This window comes from Amphiura filiformis, chromosome 15, assembly GCF_039555335.1.
Source record: "Amphiura filiformis chromosome 15, Afil_fr2py, whole genome shotgun sequence".
NCBI classification, from domain to species: domain Eukaryota; kingdom Metazoa; phylum Echinodermata; class Ophiuroidea; order Amphilepidida; family Amphiuridae; genus Amphiura; species Amphiura filiformis.
Window position 1 is genome coordinate 53,140,138 of NC_092642.1, and position 17,483 is coordinate 53,157,620.

The window sequence follows — 17,483 nt, forward strand, 5'->3', positions numbered from 1 at the left end:
TGTATGTATAACTGTATTACTACATAGACATTACATTGTGTCAGAAATCCAGGTTGTGCCTACATGTACCATTGTTACAAATTATTCACTGTGTACATTGATTCTTGGAACAACCTATATGGGAATTAGATATTTAAAGCCATATTATAACATTTGCTGATGAGGACGCCCTCAATATTTTTCAAAATTCTGTTTTTTTAAACGATTTTTATGTACTATTAATGATTAACTATTAACATACCCTGCATAAATCAAGACTTTAGGTGCTGTAGTTTTGTCAAAATTCAAGATTTTGAATAAACCACATGCAGGAACCGTCATTTTATTATTACGATGGAAATATTAGTCGAACGCATACACGATGTGCATAACACCGTGCATACATGGTGTTCGGGCAGTCATGACATATCAAAAGAGTCAACACTACTCATGTTCGAATGAGTGGTTCATATTGGCGACATATGCGGTGGTATAATAGTGATTTTCTTTGTATTGCCTCGTGTTTGGGCCCAAATTAAAAGAGAACATATCTGACCTGACAGTGAAAACATTTTGTACCAATAAAATACATTGCTATTTCTTATGGAAATTTTATAATATGGCTTTAAATGTGATACTATATATGAAGAGCTTTGTTGCAAAACCCCTTACATCCACTTGAGTAATTTTGAGAATACATAAAAAAATCACCAAAAAAAGTACTGATACACGTATATGGGGGTTTGCAACAAAAGCAGTTTTGGGCGGAATGCTTGGGTAGGGTGAGAAAATGATGTTTTACGAGCAAAGCGAAAGGAAAACAAATTTACCCATGGCGAGAAATGGACGATCCCTATTGTGTTTGTCGATCCGGGTATGGTCATGCTAGCTCCCATGCTGTGTGTGTTGTGGTGTTGGCATGGGGATCAATAGGTGACATCGATTTTGTAAACATCAACATGTAGTGCGCGATTGAGTTTGTGAGTCATTTATGAATGTCTCTCCATCAAGTAAACATCGGAAAGAAATTTCCCCACCCACCACTCCCAATAAGGGTAGGGGGGCAATGAAAAGTATATATTATAAACCAAATTTAGTTTCTAAGGATTTAAATCATGTTTAAAGATTTTATTTTACTTTTAATATTCACTTGTATATATATTTATTTGTATGTTTTTATATGTATGTATGCCTTTTGCCCTTCAATGTATAAAGGACCCCTTCGGAAATAAGCCTTTGGGCTTAAAGGGCTATCCTGTGATATCTCCTTGCTTTGTTTTTTGTGTATTATATGTTATTTATCTTAATGCATTTTATATCTATTTACCTTGTATTGTTGTATGTGCAATATGGAGATACCGAATAAAATCAAATCAAATCAAATCAAATTAGTGAACACATAATTAAGAGTGATAATTCACTCTCATGAAGTAAAGGGAATAGAGAGAAGTTAACAGCTCAATAACAAACAAAGGAAATGTATTATGATATGTCAATTATGTTGCATTAGCAGGGTTATTTATAATTGTCCTTAGGTGATTTAAGGGCTTAAATCAGCACATGCGAAGAGGGAATCCTTTACAGAAATAGCTGCAAGTAAAGTAGTGAGGACATTATCGTTAAATGTTATATAAATTATGTTATTGCAATATAGAGAAATACTGGATAAGCAGAAAGTCTCAATAGATCAGTAGTACAAGCAAAATGGTACAAATTTTCAGAATGATATTTTAAATTAACCAGCCTGTAAGTTCCAAATGTGTTTATCACAGATGCCATAGGTAACAGAGAGAAAGGCTTTCAGAGATCTTCAAATAAGCACAAGATCTTCAAAGATAAGGGTCACAATATAATATTGTTCCCCTTCTATAAATTATATATATATCAGTTCTAGAAAATGGAGAGCTGTCAATAATCAGTACATGTTAAAAGAGTTATATGTGCAAAAATTTGGTTGTTGCTCGAGTATAGTACATTAGTAATTGTTGAAGATTGGGATTTTTAGATATTCTTTTTGTAAATTATAATGATACACATGCACAGGTAGACGAGTATGTCACAATAATCCTTTTATCCATTGTAACCTTCAGGTCAATTACACACCTGTTGGTGGAATCCCAGGGACAGCCACCCTCGGAGATCTTGAATTGTTGTATGCACCAGTAGTATATATACCTTGTGTGGGTCTCAGCCATGATATGTTATGTTAATCAACGGTTTCAGAGTTGTACACTCGGGAATTTAATTCTAGGGGGGTAGGTCTACCCTAGGATAGGTTTTGATCTGATTTCAATAGTACAAAGTGTAACACTTTACTCCAGTCGGGGTCACTGGGGTAAGGGAATTCGATGGCGGCTGTCGTGTTCCAAATGTGTCCAATAACGTTTTCTCTATGAGAATATTATATATTTTGTTAATTTTATTTTGGCTGAGATCAAAGGTAATTGGTGTGAATTCTGAAACAAATTCAAACGCTCAATAAAAGGCAACTTGATGGAGTGCCATCCATGATTAGCAAAATCTTTGTGTCCTTGTCCTTTTTGGCCTTCTCGGTCTGAGGGTAAATAACAATTGCTTGATTTATTGTTGTTAATGGGTTATGTACGTTTTACAAAAGTGTTGTTGTTTCAGCCCTCTTTACAACATAACTCAAGAACCACAGGACCTACAAAAGTATATATATGTGATATTTGAATTGTTCTACACACTCGCTATGAAATGATCAATGCAATTGTTGCCAAAGCTCACTACCCTCGCAAGATGCTGTCAAATACCAAACCGCAACAGTTTAAAATAGTTGCTAACCTTAAGCTCAGATCATACAATGTAACTGCATGGGTCCCTGAATTGTTTCCTTTAAATTTTTAATTGAAAAACATAATTAAGGTCAGAGTAATGGAGAACATGGACCTTTTCGAGCATCATTATGTCTTAATTGTATGTCCAAAATATATAAAACTATACATTTTTGGAAAGGAAATGAGCCAAGGAATCTCATGGTGACCTCAGATTTGTTCAAAAATCTTGAGTTTTTGAAAAAATCACAAAAATTCACTTTTTTACCCCAATTTTTTTGTGACAACTTAGAAAAAAATCCGTTCGAGTAAAAAAAAATTCAGTTAGCTTTTCATGAAGAAGAGATATGAACTTAGGGAAGGTTTTTTTAATTTTTTGAAATTTGTCTCTTTTTTAAAAATAAAAAAAAAAACATGTGAAAAAAGCAATTTTGTCACTCTATTAAGCTAAAAATTAGAGAATAAGCGATAGGAATTTTTATTTTGCCTATCCTCTACCGTGTGATAGGCGACAGGCAGGTCCAATATTTTGAGTAGTGGATGCCGGCGCAGCCGGTATCCACTACGATAAAAATATTGGACCTGCCTGTCGTCTATCACACGGTAGAGGATAGGCAAAATAAAAATTCCTATCTTTTATTCTCATTTAAATATTATTTTAATAACTGTAAACAATTTTTAAGCAAAAACTAAGTTACCGTCATAAAACTCCCTCATTATAAAATGAACGAAACTTGTTTACAACTTCACGTATTCTGTTGCACGTACTGCTAAGCGCGTTCGCGTATTCCGCACTAGTCTACGCATCCAGCGCGATACATACTCGCACCTCTACACGCGTGTTACGATTATCAAGACGCATGATGGCGTGGGGTCGTCTACGGCCTGATAGACGGCACCGAAATCATGCGATTGTCCAATCAGAAATGTGTCTACGAACTAGACCACTCCCACTGACTAAGAATTGCACATAATGGTGTATATTTTTGTTTAAAACAAATATTTTGAAAAAATGAGAAAACCTTCCCTAGACTTTGATGTACTCTAAACGATAGCACAATAAGATTATCTTTTGCTTGCATATTTTCGAGTTATCTTGTCACAAAAATCGTGCAATATTGTCAAAAGTGAACTCTGAGAAATTGATGTTTTAGTAAAAAAATGTCAAAATTATGCACAAAACGTCCTTATATTTTAAAACAGTAAGACTTTCACGCTTGTAAAAGCTGTATCTGGTTCATGGTCTAAATATGCATCTTTTTGCACCAATGAATCTATAATGTTTGCTTTCAGTGCGCCAAAATTCAAAATAATTAAAAAATCTAGGTGGCATTTTGACTGCAAATTTTTGTTTTGTTTACACCACATTTGCTGGCTTTAACAACATACCGAATGCGCCTGGACTGCGTTGGACATACGCGCAGAGTTGCATCACGTCACGTGACACGAATCGTGCGCGTAATCACAATATTTCGCAGTCGCGCATTTCTGACTCATTATTTCCGCCAATTTACTAAGCTGTCTTGAGCCATGTGACTTTTTAGAGTTGAAAAGAGTGAAATAAATCAAGCAAAAATACGAGTAAATATTAGCAAGTTGTATTTTATCAGTTTCAAGTGAAAGAATACATCTTAGTGTTGATAAATATCAAGAAATCTCAAATTCGGGCATGGACGAATGTGTCTTCCATTACTCTGGCCTTAAGGGAGCATTTAGTAGAGGGGTATCACTACTGCAAAATATACATTATGTGAAGGTTTTTGACCATTCAAATGGTTTCTTTGCCTACATGTAAAAGTAACTTCAACTTTGTTTTCTCTTGTTTTAATAGGTGAACCTCTCGTAAATATCAAACTTTATCCACCAGACAGCACACTAACTTATTCTTGCCAGACAGGTGATCCCAATCCAGAGATATGTCAGTATGCCATATTATCTGACATAGTAGATGTAGACGGCACAACAAGTTTGGTGCTAAAAAAAAAGATAAACATCGAGGCAAGTATTTCCACCTGTCTTTACTGACTGCCTGTTTACTGTGGTAATTATAATTCAAACTTTTGCTGACAACTTACAAAACTTTTAAAGGTGGGTGGTACAATTGCAACAAATCGAAGGTTGAGAGCCAGAAAGCCTTAACTCCCAATCACCTGCTCCCACAAAATGAGGATTTATTAAGTCACCAGGGCACTATAGAAGATACAGTTCATTAATCATGACAAAATTCTACAGAAAACAGAAGAACATTATGGAGGAAATATTGATTTTTGAAGACCAAAGTAAGAAGCCAACTTTATACTCATTTTGTGAGAGCTGGTCATAGTGAGTTACGACTTTTTGGTTCTGATCCCTCAAAATTATTGATGTTTTGTGCCACGCTCACATTTTCATTAAGCATTTTGCTGAAGGGGTATATTCATATTTGATTATTTGGGAAATTTTCTTTGTATAACACATTTCCCAGGGTATTAAAAAATTGTTTTTGAAGGCCTTTTTAACAATGTGTATCACAATAGTCATGTTCACATTTTCAGCCATTTAGTTTAGATTTGGGGTGCATTTTCAGCCATTTTGGTTTATTGATGATCCTTTTTTTCATGAAAAGAAAGGTTGTTTTTGTTTCAAAATTTGCTCAAAAAAGAGCCAATTTAACCAAATGTAGGGAAATCCTGCAAAAATCCCCCCCAAAAAAACCTTTGTATAATTTTGGGTCCTTTTGTCTTTAATTTTGGTTTAAATTCTGGGTAAGTTTCTATAGTCTCTGCAGAATCCCCACCAAAACCAAAGTTGAGACCGCTTCTCTGGGCATCAACTCTGCATTGGCAGTTCATTAAGGAATGGTGTATGAACGTTTGGACAGTATTTATTGTGGGACATTAGAGCACATCAGACATATATCGAATTGCATTCTGAATATGAAGAATGTGTTTCTGATATCACATAATTTTGATTTTTTTGATATCAGAAAGACATTCTTCGTATTCAGAATGCAATTCGATATGTCTGATGTGCTCTCATGTTCCACAAAAAATACTGTCTAAACGCTCAAAACGCTCATTCCAGATTCTTAAGCTTCTTTATTTGTTTTTTCCCCAGGGGCTGTTTCCCTGATCTCAGACTCTGTATTTGCACAATGGCCCATAGAGCAGTACATAACTTCTGGCTAAATCCCATCATGGAAATAGTATACAAATATATACTGCCATGAGAGGTTCTGGTTAAAACTATGGGCCCGAGGTGAGATCAATAGTACTATTGATCTCAGCGAGGGACCATAGTTTTAACCAGTACCTTGAATGAAGGCAGTATTTGTTTTATATCCTTCATTCATAGATTTTTTGTTCATTGATTGGTTAAAAGATTACATTAAATCTCCACCATGCTGCGAGAAAGGCCTAGGTAGGACCTATGCACGGTAGGCCGGTTTAGGCGGTCCAAGGACTCCCACTGTAATGTCATGCATGTTCATGTGTTCATGGTTTGTTAAGCTTACTCATTGTCAGTGAATATTTGTTCAAGTTGTATCTTCATTCCACTTTGCCTTCATTCATAGATTATTTGTACAAAGATTAGTGAAAAGATTTACATGTAAAAAGATTTACATGTAAACTCGAAAGCCATCATGCATCGGGATAGGCCTCCGTACGCACGGCACTAGGCCGGCGCCGGCGGTCCAAGACTGGTCTCGCACTGTCAGTGTTTGTTTTTAAGCTTACCGTGTCTGTATCGCTCTGAATATCACTGTGTTGGTCTGAAAACATATTCCTGCACTAGAATTGGTAACAATTCAAATTAAACAGCTGAAATCGTGAATCTTCTTCAGCAGTAGCAGCCCACTTCAGCTTGATTTAGTATTTCGCCATTTTTGTGTTGTTGTTTCTCGGCAGTGACAAAATACTCTCATAGTCAATGTCGACGTTCAATGTTATTGTCATGCTTTATGGACTGCGACGTAGGTAGGCCTATGCTGCTATTCGTAAATAGTAAATATCCAGAAGTACTATTTACGGCTTGGAGGTACTATTTACGGACGTAAATAGTACTTTTTGCACTTCCTCACAGAATAGTGTGTTTATTTTTGATCATGTGACACACTTTTAACCAATCAATGAACAAGAATCTATTAATGAAGGATATAATATCTATTATATACTTCATTAATATATTCTTGTTCATTGATTGGTTAAAAGTGGATCACATGACCAAAAATAGTTCTACCATCAGTACTCCTATCCGTAAATAGTACCTCTAAGCCGTAAATAGTATTTTCAATGTCCCGGATGAGCCGTAAATAGTACCTCCAAGCCGTAAATAGTATTTTTGACCATGCCTTCGCGCGTTGGCGCATTCGATGCGACGGAACGGTTCACGACGCCTTGAAACTGCCATAGCGTGATTTCGGCGCTGCTGTAATTGGTTAGCCCGATTTTAGCCTATTCGATTTTTTTGAAGGGCAAAATATAGGTTGTGCTTAAATTGGTCGTGCTGTTCACTCAGGATAGAAGCTGGAGAGTCCAAACGTCAAATAATTTTCTTTTAACCAATCAATAAACAAAGAATATATTAATGAAGTATATAAAACAAATATATACTGCCTTTATTCGAAGTTCTGGTTAAAACTATGGTCCTCGTTGAGATCAATTAATACTATTTTCCTTCTGGGCTGCGCCCTCAGGAAAATAGTACTATTGATCTCACCTCGGGCCCATAGTTTTAACAAGAACCTCTCATGGCAGTATATATTTGTATACTATTTCCATGATCCCATAGAGTTTTGCTATACTTTGCTGATGATAGAATGGTCATATCTGATACATGATCAAATTTTTTGAATTGATTGAATGTGTCTGCAAGTTCTTAGAATTAAAGGAGGTTGGTTCAGTAATCAAATTGGAGATGTGTATAACCATATTTGTCTCATTGAAAACTTGGGCTGAAAGATGATTTATTTGGATTTTTCTTAGCCAGGGGGGCATTCCAGTTGAAATCCATACACTCCCTATGGAAGACATGGGCTCTTTTACGCAAGGAGTGTGAAATTCAAACAGGGTTACCTGAATGGGTGACTCCATTTGAAATTGACACCCCTAGTGTGGGAGAGTCATATATTTTCTTCCATAGGGGTGGGTTGTAATTGGAATAGCCCACAATTAAGAATCCTGCCAAGGGGGTGGGGATCGTATAGCATGCCACACACCGACATCGCCCGGTTAATAATTACATTATACAGCCAGAGACACTGAAATGAATACCCGGGATCGATACACGTGAATGTGCTATGCACGATTGGTATTCAGACGATAAATCTTTGGATACCAGGGTAGAAAATGATGAATATCTCCCGTAAATGATTTCGTATAAAGAAACCAGATTTGGTTCCTTGCACTTGAACATATATGTTCAACGGATATTATCGTCGTTAGCTAGCGTCTTGAGAAAGAAGCGTGCGTCTTGAACTCAAAATCTGACAGAAATATTCTGATTTTCTGATGTGAGCGCTCGATCACTCTCATGGCGTATACACACAGAGGTCACACACAGCGTAGGCCTAGTGTGAGCACCCCTTCACATGGCATATACAAGCTAGGTCACTTACACACAGAGAAGTCAATTACCGAGCTATTGTCAGTAGCCTAGCTTAGTCGGGATGTCCCTCGGCTCATTATATGCGTCTCAAAGGTCGGAACAAAATGGCCATGCATGGCTGTGGATTCAACCTACCATGGCGATTTCTGCCATGAAGATATCGGGGCGATGACACTGTGTGCCACTATGTAGATCTGCCACTGGTGTTGCACATCACACTTCCTTTAAAATGAAACTGGTGGTATATATAAATGCTGCTGTCATCAGTTAATTGATAACAAATATTTTGTCTATATTTTACAGAGTCCTGAACTCAGTAATCCACTAAAAGATGATTATAAAGGTAGAGAGGGATTTATCATATATCAATTTTCAAGTTCAACTACAATTACCTGCCAGGACGGAAGTGACACGGTGAGTTCTTTTTTTATGATTTCTTCCTTTATAGAAAATGTAAATAAGGTATACTATAAAACACAGAAACAAAAATAACTAGACATTGTGCTCACAGAGCACGGCCCGTAATAGCCAGCAATCTATTGAAAACTATTTCAAAAGGGCCCATTTATGTCCATTTATGTCACTGGGACTTAGTGCAAAAGAGCCACAAAAAATCCCTTCTACTATAGGCCTATGGCAAAATGATTTTCTGCATGTAAAGAACTGTATAATGTCAATTAGTCTTAAATGCAAGTTCAGCTGGATATTCAATGTACACGACCTCACTTAGAAATGTAGTTATAAATGTACTATAAACTTCCAGTCCATATTGCAGAAAATTTCAATCGTGGACCGGTCACATTATATCTCCTACAAACACCCTAGTTAGCTTACATGTAGCATTAAAGAATTAAAGTAATAATCATGCTGTACATGCAGAGCAATGGTATAGTGCTACCAGTGAGAGTTATATTTATTAGTATGTGATATGTCAATAGTATTACAAAGTAGTATTTACTATTTGTCCTTGTAAAAGTTAAATGTGGATTGGGGAGACCAATTATTTACTTACTGCAAATACAGCAAGCAAAACATCATTTCCCAAAATCATGCAGACGCGCAGGACGTGAGACGCATCGTTGTTAATCGGTGATGTACAATGGTGAAACATGATTGAATCCGTAAACATATCGCGATTAGACAGCAAGTTGATAAGGATGCCAACAGTGGGCTGTTAGTTACTCTCTAGGTGAAGGTGATATAGGGGTGGGGTAGGGTGAGATTAGGGGTGGGTGGGTGGAGCAAGGGGTGTCAGAGAGGGCCAAGTGGTGTCAGGGTGGGGTCAAGAGGTGTTGTGGTGGGTCAAGGGGTGTCAGGGTAGGTAAAGGAGTGTCAATGTGGGTTAAGGGGTGTCATGGTGGGTCAAGGGGTGTCATGGTAGGACAAGGGGTGTCATGTTGGGTCAAGTGGTGTCAGGTTGGATCAACAGGTGTCAGTAAGGGTCAAGTGGAGGTGGAATAGGGTGAGACTAGGGGTTGGTGGAACAAGGGGTGTCAGGGAGGACCATGTGGTATTAGGGTGGGGTCAAGAGGTGTCATGGTGGGTTAAGGGGTGTTATGATGGGTCAAGGGTTGTCAGGGTTGGTCATTGTTTGTCAATATTATTTCACCCTATTGTATTATTTGTAACAGCAAACCCGTACAATTCTCGGACCAGTCATAGATAATATAAATGAGCCTATGACAATGCAAAGAGAGTTCACCACATCCATTGCTGAGGTAAGTTTGCTATCAATTGGTTTTTTTCAATATGGACACAAGAATGGCCCCTAATTTATTCAATTTTGGATTTTCAGTTAATTCTTATGATTTATATTGACTAATACAATTTTGCTTGTTTGCAGGAAAGACTTACTTAGTTTGTGTGAGAAGTAGCATTTAAAATTTGGTAAATGACCGGAAATGACCCCTTAAATGACCTTTGACCCCAAATTTAACTAAATTTCAGAGGTGATTTGAAGTTGTTTGCACCACAAATATTAATTGCAAGTTAATATTCATTTAATTTTTGTTTCAGCTTGCTTTAGCGTATACCGATGTTGTGTTCAATTATGACATCGTCACTAATGATCAAGATGCCAACGTGGATCGCAATCCAACTAAACAGGCTTTTACCTGTACTATCATTACCAAGGTAAGTAGACTTCTCCGTAGTCCACTTGCCCATTTTGCATACTCTGGCCATTACATTTAAGCATAAAACTCTGATTTATATTGATTTGTGTGCAACTGATAGATTTTCACATCTGTTTCTGATCTTTTCAGTCACCGCACTCCCTCTGTTTGTTAGCTTCCCAAGTAGACTACTGACTTTGCCTTGCGGCTAAGATTTTTGGCCCCCACATATATGTGGGGCTTATGTTATCATCCAGATGGTTGTTTGTTCCCTTGCCTGTTTGTTTGTTTCTTTATTTGTATCTTTGTTTGTTTGTCCGGGCGGAAGCAAATTCATTAATCCACTCTGCAGCTCAAACGCCATGGCTGATCAACTTCATTATTATGTCTTCAGAATCTTGCATCCTATACCTTTGTACATAACCTAGCTGTCCGATAAATTTGTGCATCGGTCGCCTGGAGATACAGGGTTTTTTCATATCTGTAGCCTCTTCATAGAGTGCATAGTTCATATACTTTATGTGCTAAAGGCACCATGTATGTCTCTTTTGGTGTGATTAAAATTTTTGTTGTTGTAAATATGACATGCCAATTGACAAAAATCACATTTTTGACCAAAAATTTTATTTTTGACCAAAAATAAGATTTTTGACCAAAAGTCACATTTTGACCAAAAATCACGCTTTTTGACTAAAAATCATGTTTTGACCAAAAATATCATTTTTGACCAAAAATCACAATTTCACATTTTTTACAAAAAAATCCCATTTGACCAAAATCAAATTTTGAGCAGAAATCACAATAAAGCAAAGTCACGTTTTTTACCAAAAATCATGTTTTCTACTAAAAATCATGTTTTTTTTACTTAAAATTATGTTATTGACCAAAAAAGATTCTGAAGACATAATGACAAAATTGGACCTATACTTTCGCATGATACCTGAATTTATCCATCTCGCTAGAGTTTTCAAATATCACGCTCGACTTTGTCTCGTGTGATATTTGAAAACTCAAGCTCGACCGATAAATTCAGGTATCACACATCAATCCGTTCAATTTTATATCAAACTTGGTACAGGGATAGGGTATGGTGGCCTCATGTGCTGTATAGTTTTGTGCCGCATTATTTGCATATTTATGAATATTAATGAGCTCATTAGCATATTTTGCCTACATTGTCATTAATCCACTCTGCAGCACAAACGCAATCACCGATCAATTTCATTATTAAGTTTTCAGGGTTATTAGGAGTTAAGAAAACCTAATAATGATAATATTGGATGGCTTATTTCGCATGATACCATAACATATCGGATTCGTCATACAAATATCGAACTCGCCGTTGGCTCGTCCGATATTTTTATGACTCATCCGATATGTTATGGTATCATGCTCAGCCATCCAATATTATATCAAACTTGGTTCGGTGATAGTATATGGTGGCCTCATGTGCTGTATACTTTTGTGTCGCATTAGTTGCATATTTATGAATATTAATGAGCTCATTAGTATATTTTGCCTACATTGTCATTAATCCACTCTGCTATGGTATCATGCTCAGCCATCCAATATTATATCAAACTTGGTATTGTGATAGTATATGCTGGCCTCATGTGGTGTATAGTTATGTGGGGGCCACCTTAATTACGAACCGCGTAATTCTAGTTAACACAGGACTCTAGATGGAGAGTTAGGCCAATTTCTGGCCTTACTAAAATTGGCCATGATGTAATGCATCTTTAAATGGATCTGTCTTGTGATTGGTCGCCCACATCTCGCTATGGTTTAAATCTTCCGGGCTCCAGCGCCATTACCATTAACTACACCGTACACAACTATCTGTGGTATTTTCGGCGATTTCGAAAGTTAATCTCTCATCAAACATCTAGCGCGTCTTGTACTATACCATGCTTAGTACTTGTGGTTAATGGACTGATAAACAAGTATGCTTGACAGTGTGTTTTTAGAGAGCAAAGTCCCGGGCAAAGTTCTGCTTAAAATTCAAAGTCCATAGTCGGATTTTCGTGGTTCGCTATCAATAAACTGGTAGATTCCAAAATCAGAATTGTTCAGTATTAAAGTGAGCCATTATAATTATGCAAGATAGTGTTGCCTTCAGTTACTTTTATTGTCACTAATTATCTGATATTTTTAACTCTTTATGACCATTTTACTATTGAATACTTTAATTTTAATAAACATCAGTATATAAATTTTGAGTTCAACGAAATGGGTTCATCATGACTAATAATAACATATTTTTAATAAAATTCGACTATGGCATAGTCTACCCGGTAAGGGACATTTTATCGATACCAAATTTGGGATTAGTGCAAAAAAGATGTATTTGCAGTTTTGTCATTTTGCAGGAGAAGTGTTTTGTGTTTTAGTTTATTGTTCTTAAACCTTTTAATTATTATATCAATAAAGTACAATTTTAACAAAGTTCTCACAACTTACATTGTCGAGGTTGGTGGCCTGCGACCAGCATCCACTGGTCGATCTTCAATGCCGACTGATGTTGGTTTTGATGGTAGCGGGAGGTTATCTGACTGGAAGTAGCAACGGATGTTGACCTCTGACGGTCAGATGAATGGATGACCGAGTCTTACATGAAAGCTTTGTGTGTAAATCAATATCATGATATGGCATGTAATAGAGCAAAACTGCAACTTTTTAATTTACATCTTCCTTGGGATTTGGATCATTATGGCTTTATTTCTTGACCAATTTTAACGAATGAGGTATAAATCCGAGCTAAAAGATGCAGCTGATGGCTTCTGGTTCTAATAACGACATATATGCCTTTGTTTAGGCTATAAAATAACTGGTACCTTAATTGTTTTGCAGACTGTATAAGTGCAGTCACTTTGCATGCATTGCGCTACAGATGCATCACCTTTAATTTGATCTCACTTATGAATTTCAGTAGGTCATAGGTCAAAAATCATAGGTCAAAGAAAAATGTTGTGATTGACTTTTTTGATCTAAACATTAATAAATTGATACACTTTCCCACTTTCCATGACACTGGGTAAGTCATGTTTCAAAAATTTCCCTTGTAAAAATTACTTTTTTGGGTCCAAACTGTAAAGCCACGATTTCTCTGTGTTACAAAATTTAAAATCTGTGTTACAAATTGTATGATTTCTGTGATTTTCCGTTTTTCACTATAAAGCACTGAAAAGTGAAAACAAACATGTAAAAGACTTAGTGTACTTTGTCTTACATGCACTTTTTTACTGTAGTCTCCCCTCAACATTGCCATTAAAATTGAGCATCATTAATGGTTGATTACTGCTAAATAATCACTTTTCTTTGTTTTATGTTGCAAATCAACACTCCACACGGAGCAACCGTTTAAACAAACAGTTCGACATTTTACACAGTTTTTCACTATTTTGTGGCATTTTCAAATTTCCGTGAGCAAACCCTGAATTCTGTGAATTTTTCTGTTTTTTTGTATCACGGAGCGGAGAAATCGTGGCTTTACCAAACTGCACAAAAACCACCAAAAATTTTACATACTTTTTTGATGTACCTTTTTCCTGTTACAGTCATTTGTTACTCTGTACGTTGTAAGTACATGTGTTCAAAACAATGTGAATTGAATTTTTGTTTGTACACGTTTTCTCTCCACTTATCTTATTTCCTATATGACAAGGATGTGCCATTCTGTGTGTCTTCGTGTGTAACAACATACGGTGCAGTCCCGCCATATACTGCCTCGAACACAGCTAGAATTCAGGTTAGCCCACCACCTGCTGAAACACTAGATTATGAAAGAGAGAACTTCTACGAAATCACTCTACAAATTAGTGTAAGTACTGATGAGGTCTGCATTGCAGTTGTTCCTAATTAAAGCAATCCAGTTTGGTGGGAGAAATATTTTTTTTATTAAATCTATTTTTTAAGGTCATTTAATAGAAATTAGGGGTTTGAATCACAATGTATCTTTGGGCAAATCAAACTATAATATAGCAGCTGTTCCTCACCCATTGTTTGGGAAGGGGTGTGACCTGATCAACAGCCTCATCCCCCATTTTCCATTACAAGAAAACTCATATTTTGCTCATAACGCCAATAAGATATGTTTCATTTAGAAAGTGTGAACAAAAACATGGGAAATTGTGGTAACCAATGTACAGTACTATCCTATGGGGCATTGTTATTCACATTTTTGCTTCACATATCAAAACCCCTGGAGCAATACTATTTACACTATGAAATTTTTACACTGAAAATCACACTGATATCTGTAATGGACACTGAAAATTTAACACAATGAACAGCACCACTGAAAATAACACTGAAATAGTTCTTTTGTTATTCTGTATGCAAATAACCATTGTCCAAACACACTGAAAAATGGACTGAAACACCTCTGAAAATCATTGGCCAGTCATTAATCCCACTGAAATTTATTTAATCCCACTGAAATTTATTTAATCCCACTAAAATGGATTTAATCACACTGAAATGAGCTGGCCTGTTCTATTGTTATGGAAATTAGTGCCCTAGATCATTGCTCATTATAGCAGACAATAACCACTTGATATACCACTGAAAAATACACTGAAATACCACTGAAAACAATTTCAGTCTTTTGTTCTGATGATTTTCAGTGATACCCTGTCATTTTCAGTGTGATTTTCAGTGTAAAAGTTTCATAGTGTTAGAGGTTAATAACTGCGCATCGGTTATTTGGAGGGCATTGTGAAAAATCTAAATATTTTGCCTTTGAGCCGAGGAATATCCCTAGGGCGCAGGCCCGAGGGATATTCAAGGTCCAAAGCAAAATGTTTAGATTTTTCACAATGCCCGACATATTACCGATGCAAAGTTATTTAACCTCATTCATAACCGTCACTTTAATCTCTTCACCTTACAAAATAACACAAAATTTTGCTCAAAAGTTTATAAAAATAGATGATTTTTACATCTTCCCTTTCCAAAAATCGATTAGGCTAAAACAGGACGACCAATAACAAAAGTGCGTATCACAATCTGTGCAAATATGGTAGCGCATAATCCAAATACAGCAGCCAGCGCCAGCAGACAGTTTTTTTTTTTGATGCACAACAACATAAACGCCGGTCAATTGTGTGCGACATTGGAACAATTACGCATTTTGCGGTCAATTGTGAGATATTAATGACCTCGATTTGCGTTCGCGTTCTCACAAATAACTAAATTTAATTGGATTGCACGCATCGCGTTTATTAATGAGGTTATGAATTAGAGGTTAATAACTGCGCATCGGTTATTTGGAGGGCATTGTGAAAAATCTAAACATTTTGCCTTTGGAACCGAGGAATATCCCGAGGGCCTCGGGGCTACATTCCGAGGTCCAAAGCAAAATGTTTAGATTTTTCACAATGCCCGACATATTACCGATGCAAAGTTATTAACCTCATTCATAACCGCTACTTTAATCTCTTCACCTTACAAAATAACACAAAATTTTGCTCAAAAGTTTATAAAAATAGATGATTTTTACATCTTCCCTTTCCCAAAATCGATCAGGCTAAAACATGACGACCAATAACAAAAAAGTGCGTATCACAATCTGTGCAAATATGGTAGCGCGCAATCCAAATACGGCAGCCAGCGCGCACGCAGTTTGTTTGACGCACAACAACACGCAAACGCCGGTCAATTGTGTGCAACATTGGAACAATTACGCATTTTGCGGTCAATTGTGAGATATTAACGCTGCTGTGTACTCTAGACATTGTTTCTTTCGCGAAATTTAGTTTTTTTGATATGTTTGTACTTTGTTATGTTTTTTATAAATACAAGGAATGAAAATCCAGATTTGTAAACTCCAACTGCAATATTTTAAGGATTTTATTTCACTATTCCACTCATGTTTGAAATTGAAAAGGAAAGAAAATCTTTGTTGTACCAGCAGGGTACACGCGCGCAACAACGCATTGCGTTGCGTATTGCGCAATTTGTTAACGCACAAATACGCTACGCATACATGACGCTTATCTGCATGCGCGGCGCATCTTATGGAAAAGCACTAATTTCACAAAAACCTGGTGGTTAAATGGCTCTGTTTTAGCTGATAAAATGTGGGTTTTTTCAAGTTCTTTCCCCCGATTTAAATATCAAGTTATGAATGGATTTCGCTCAAACTTCTCAAGGGGCCGTGGATTTACCCGATGTTCATGTAATGTAAGGTAGAAAACGAAAACTGCCGATTCTCCTGTGAGATTCGATGAAAGTGCAAAATGTGACCACTTTAAACTTCAACGGCCATTATTTCAATGTTCATTTTCTCGGTAAAATGACGATTTAGGTACGATAACTCAATAAATACATCCTCTATATGTAAGCAAATATGATCATCGTAAGAAGCATGATCGACTCGAGAAACGGTTTTCCCATTTTTTATATTTTGGTCTATTTCGATTTTAGGCATCATTTTGTGCAAATAGGCGTTTGTGAATTTTAAAAGTTCATTTTGATGCCTTATATGGTCAATTTCTCAAAAAATAAGGCCAATATCAAAAAACTAAAAAAACCGTTTCTGGAATGGAGCCTCAAGATTAAGATAAAAACAAAATAAAATATTTTGGAAAGAGTGTTTTTTTGTTATAATGTACCAAACAAATATTGCCACAAACTCACTTTTTTGTGATTTTCTTCATAATTTTTGTTTTTACACCAAATCTATATTTATATTAAGATTCATTGATGTCTTCCCTTTATAAAAATGTATACTTTTATATGTCTTGCGCGAATAATTACAACGTTATTGCACTTTTACTACATGCATGTCTGAGAGTACACAGCTGCCTTAATGACCTCGATTTGCGTTCGCGTTTTCACAAATAACTAAATGTAATTGGATCGCACACATCGCGTTTATCGCGGTTATGAATAGTTATTAGGTGAGGTTTGGGGGTGATACAGACTCCGAGACTAGATATAATCCATATCACCCCTAAACCGAACCTAATAACGATTTTTTCATACCGTATAGATAATCTCACATAAT

At 36.4% G+C, this 17,483-nt stretch overlaps 1 protein-coding gene across 1 annotated transcript in view; it reads left to right on the forward strand.

Moving 5' to 3' along the window:
- The first annotated feature begins 7,589 nt into the window (after window positions 1–7,589).
- Window positions 7,590–17,483, forward strand: part of LOC140171041 (protocadherin-15-like) — a 62,518-nt gene continuing 52,624 nt past the window's right edge. Inside the window, exons 1-5 of the mRNA XM_072194221.1 lie at window positions 7,590–7,646; window positions 8,664–8,774; window positions 9,992–10,078; window positions 10,377–10,493; window positions 14,139–14,294. Of these exons, the coding sequence (XP_072050322.1) occupies window positions 7,590–7,646; window positions 8,664–8,774; window positions 9,992–10,078; window positions 10,377–10,493; window positions 14,139–14,294 (528 nt within the window). The remainder of the gene's footprint in view (window positions 7,647–8,663; window positions 8,775–9,991; window positions 10,079–10,376; window positions 10,494–14,138; window positions 14,295–17,483) is intronic.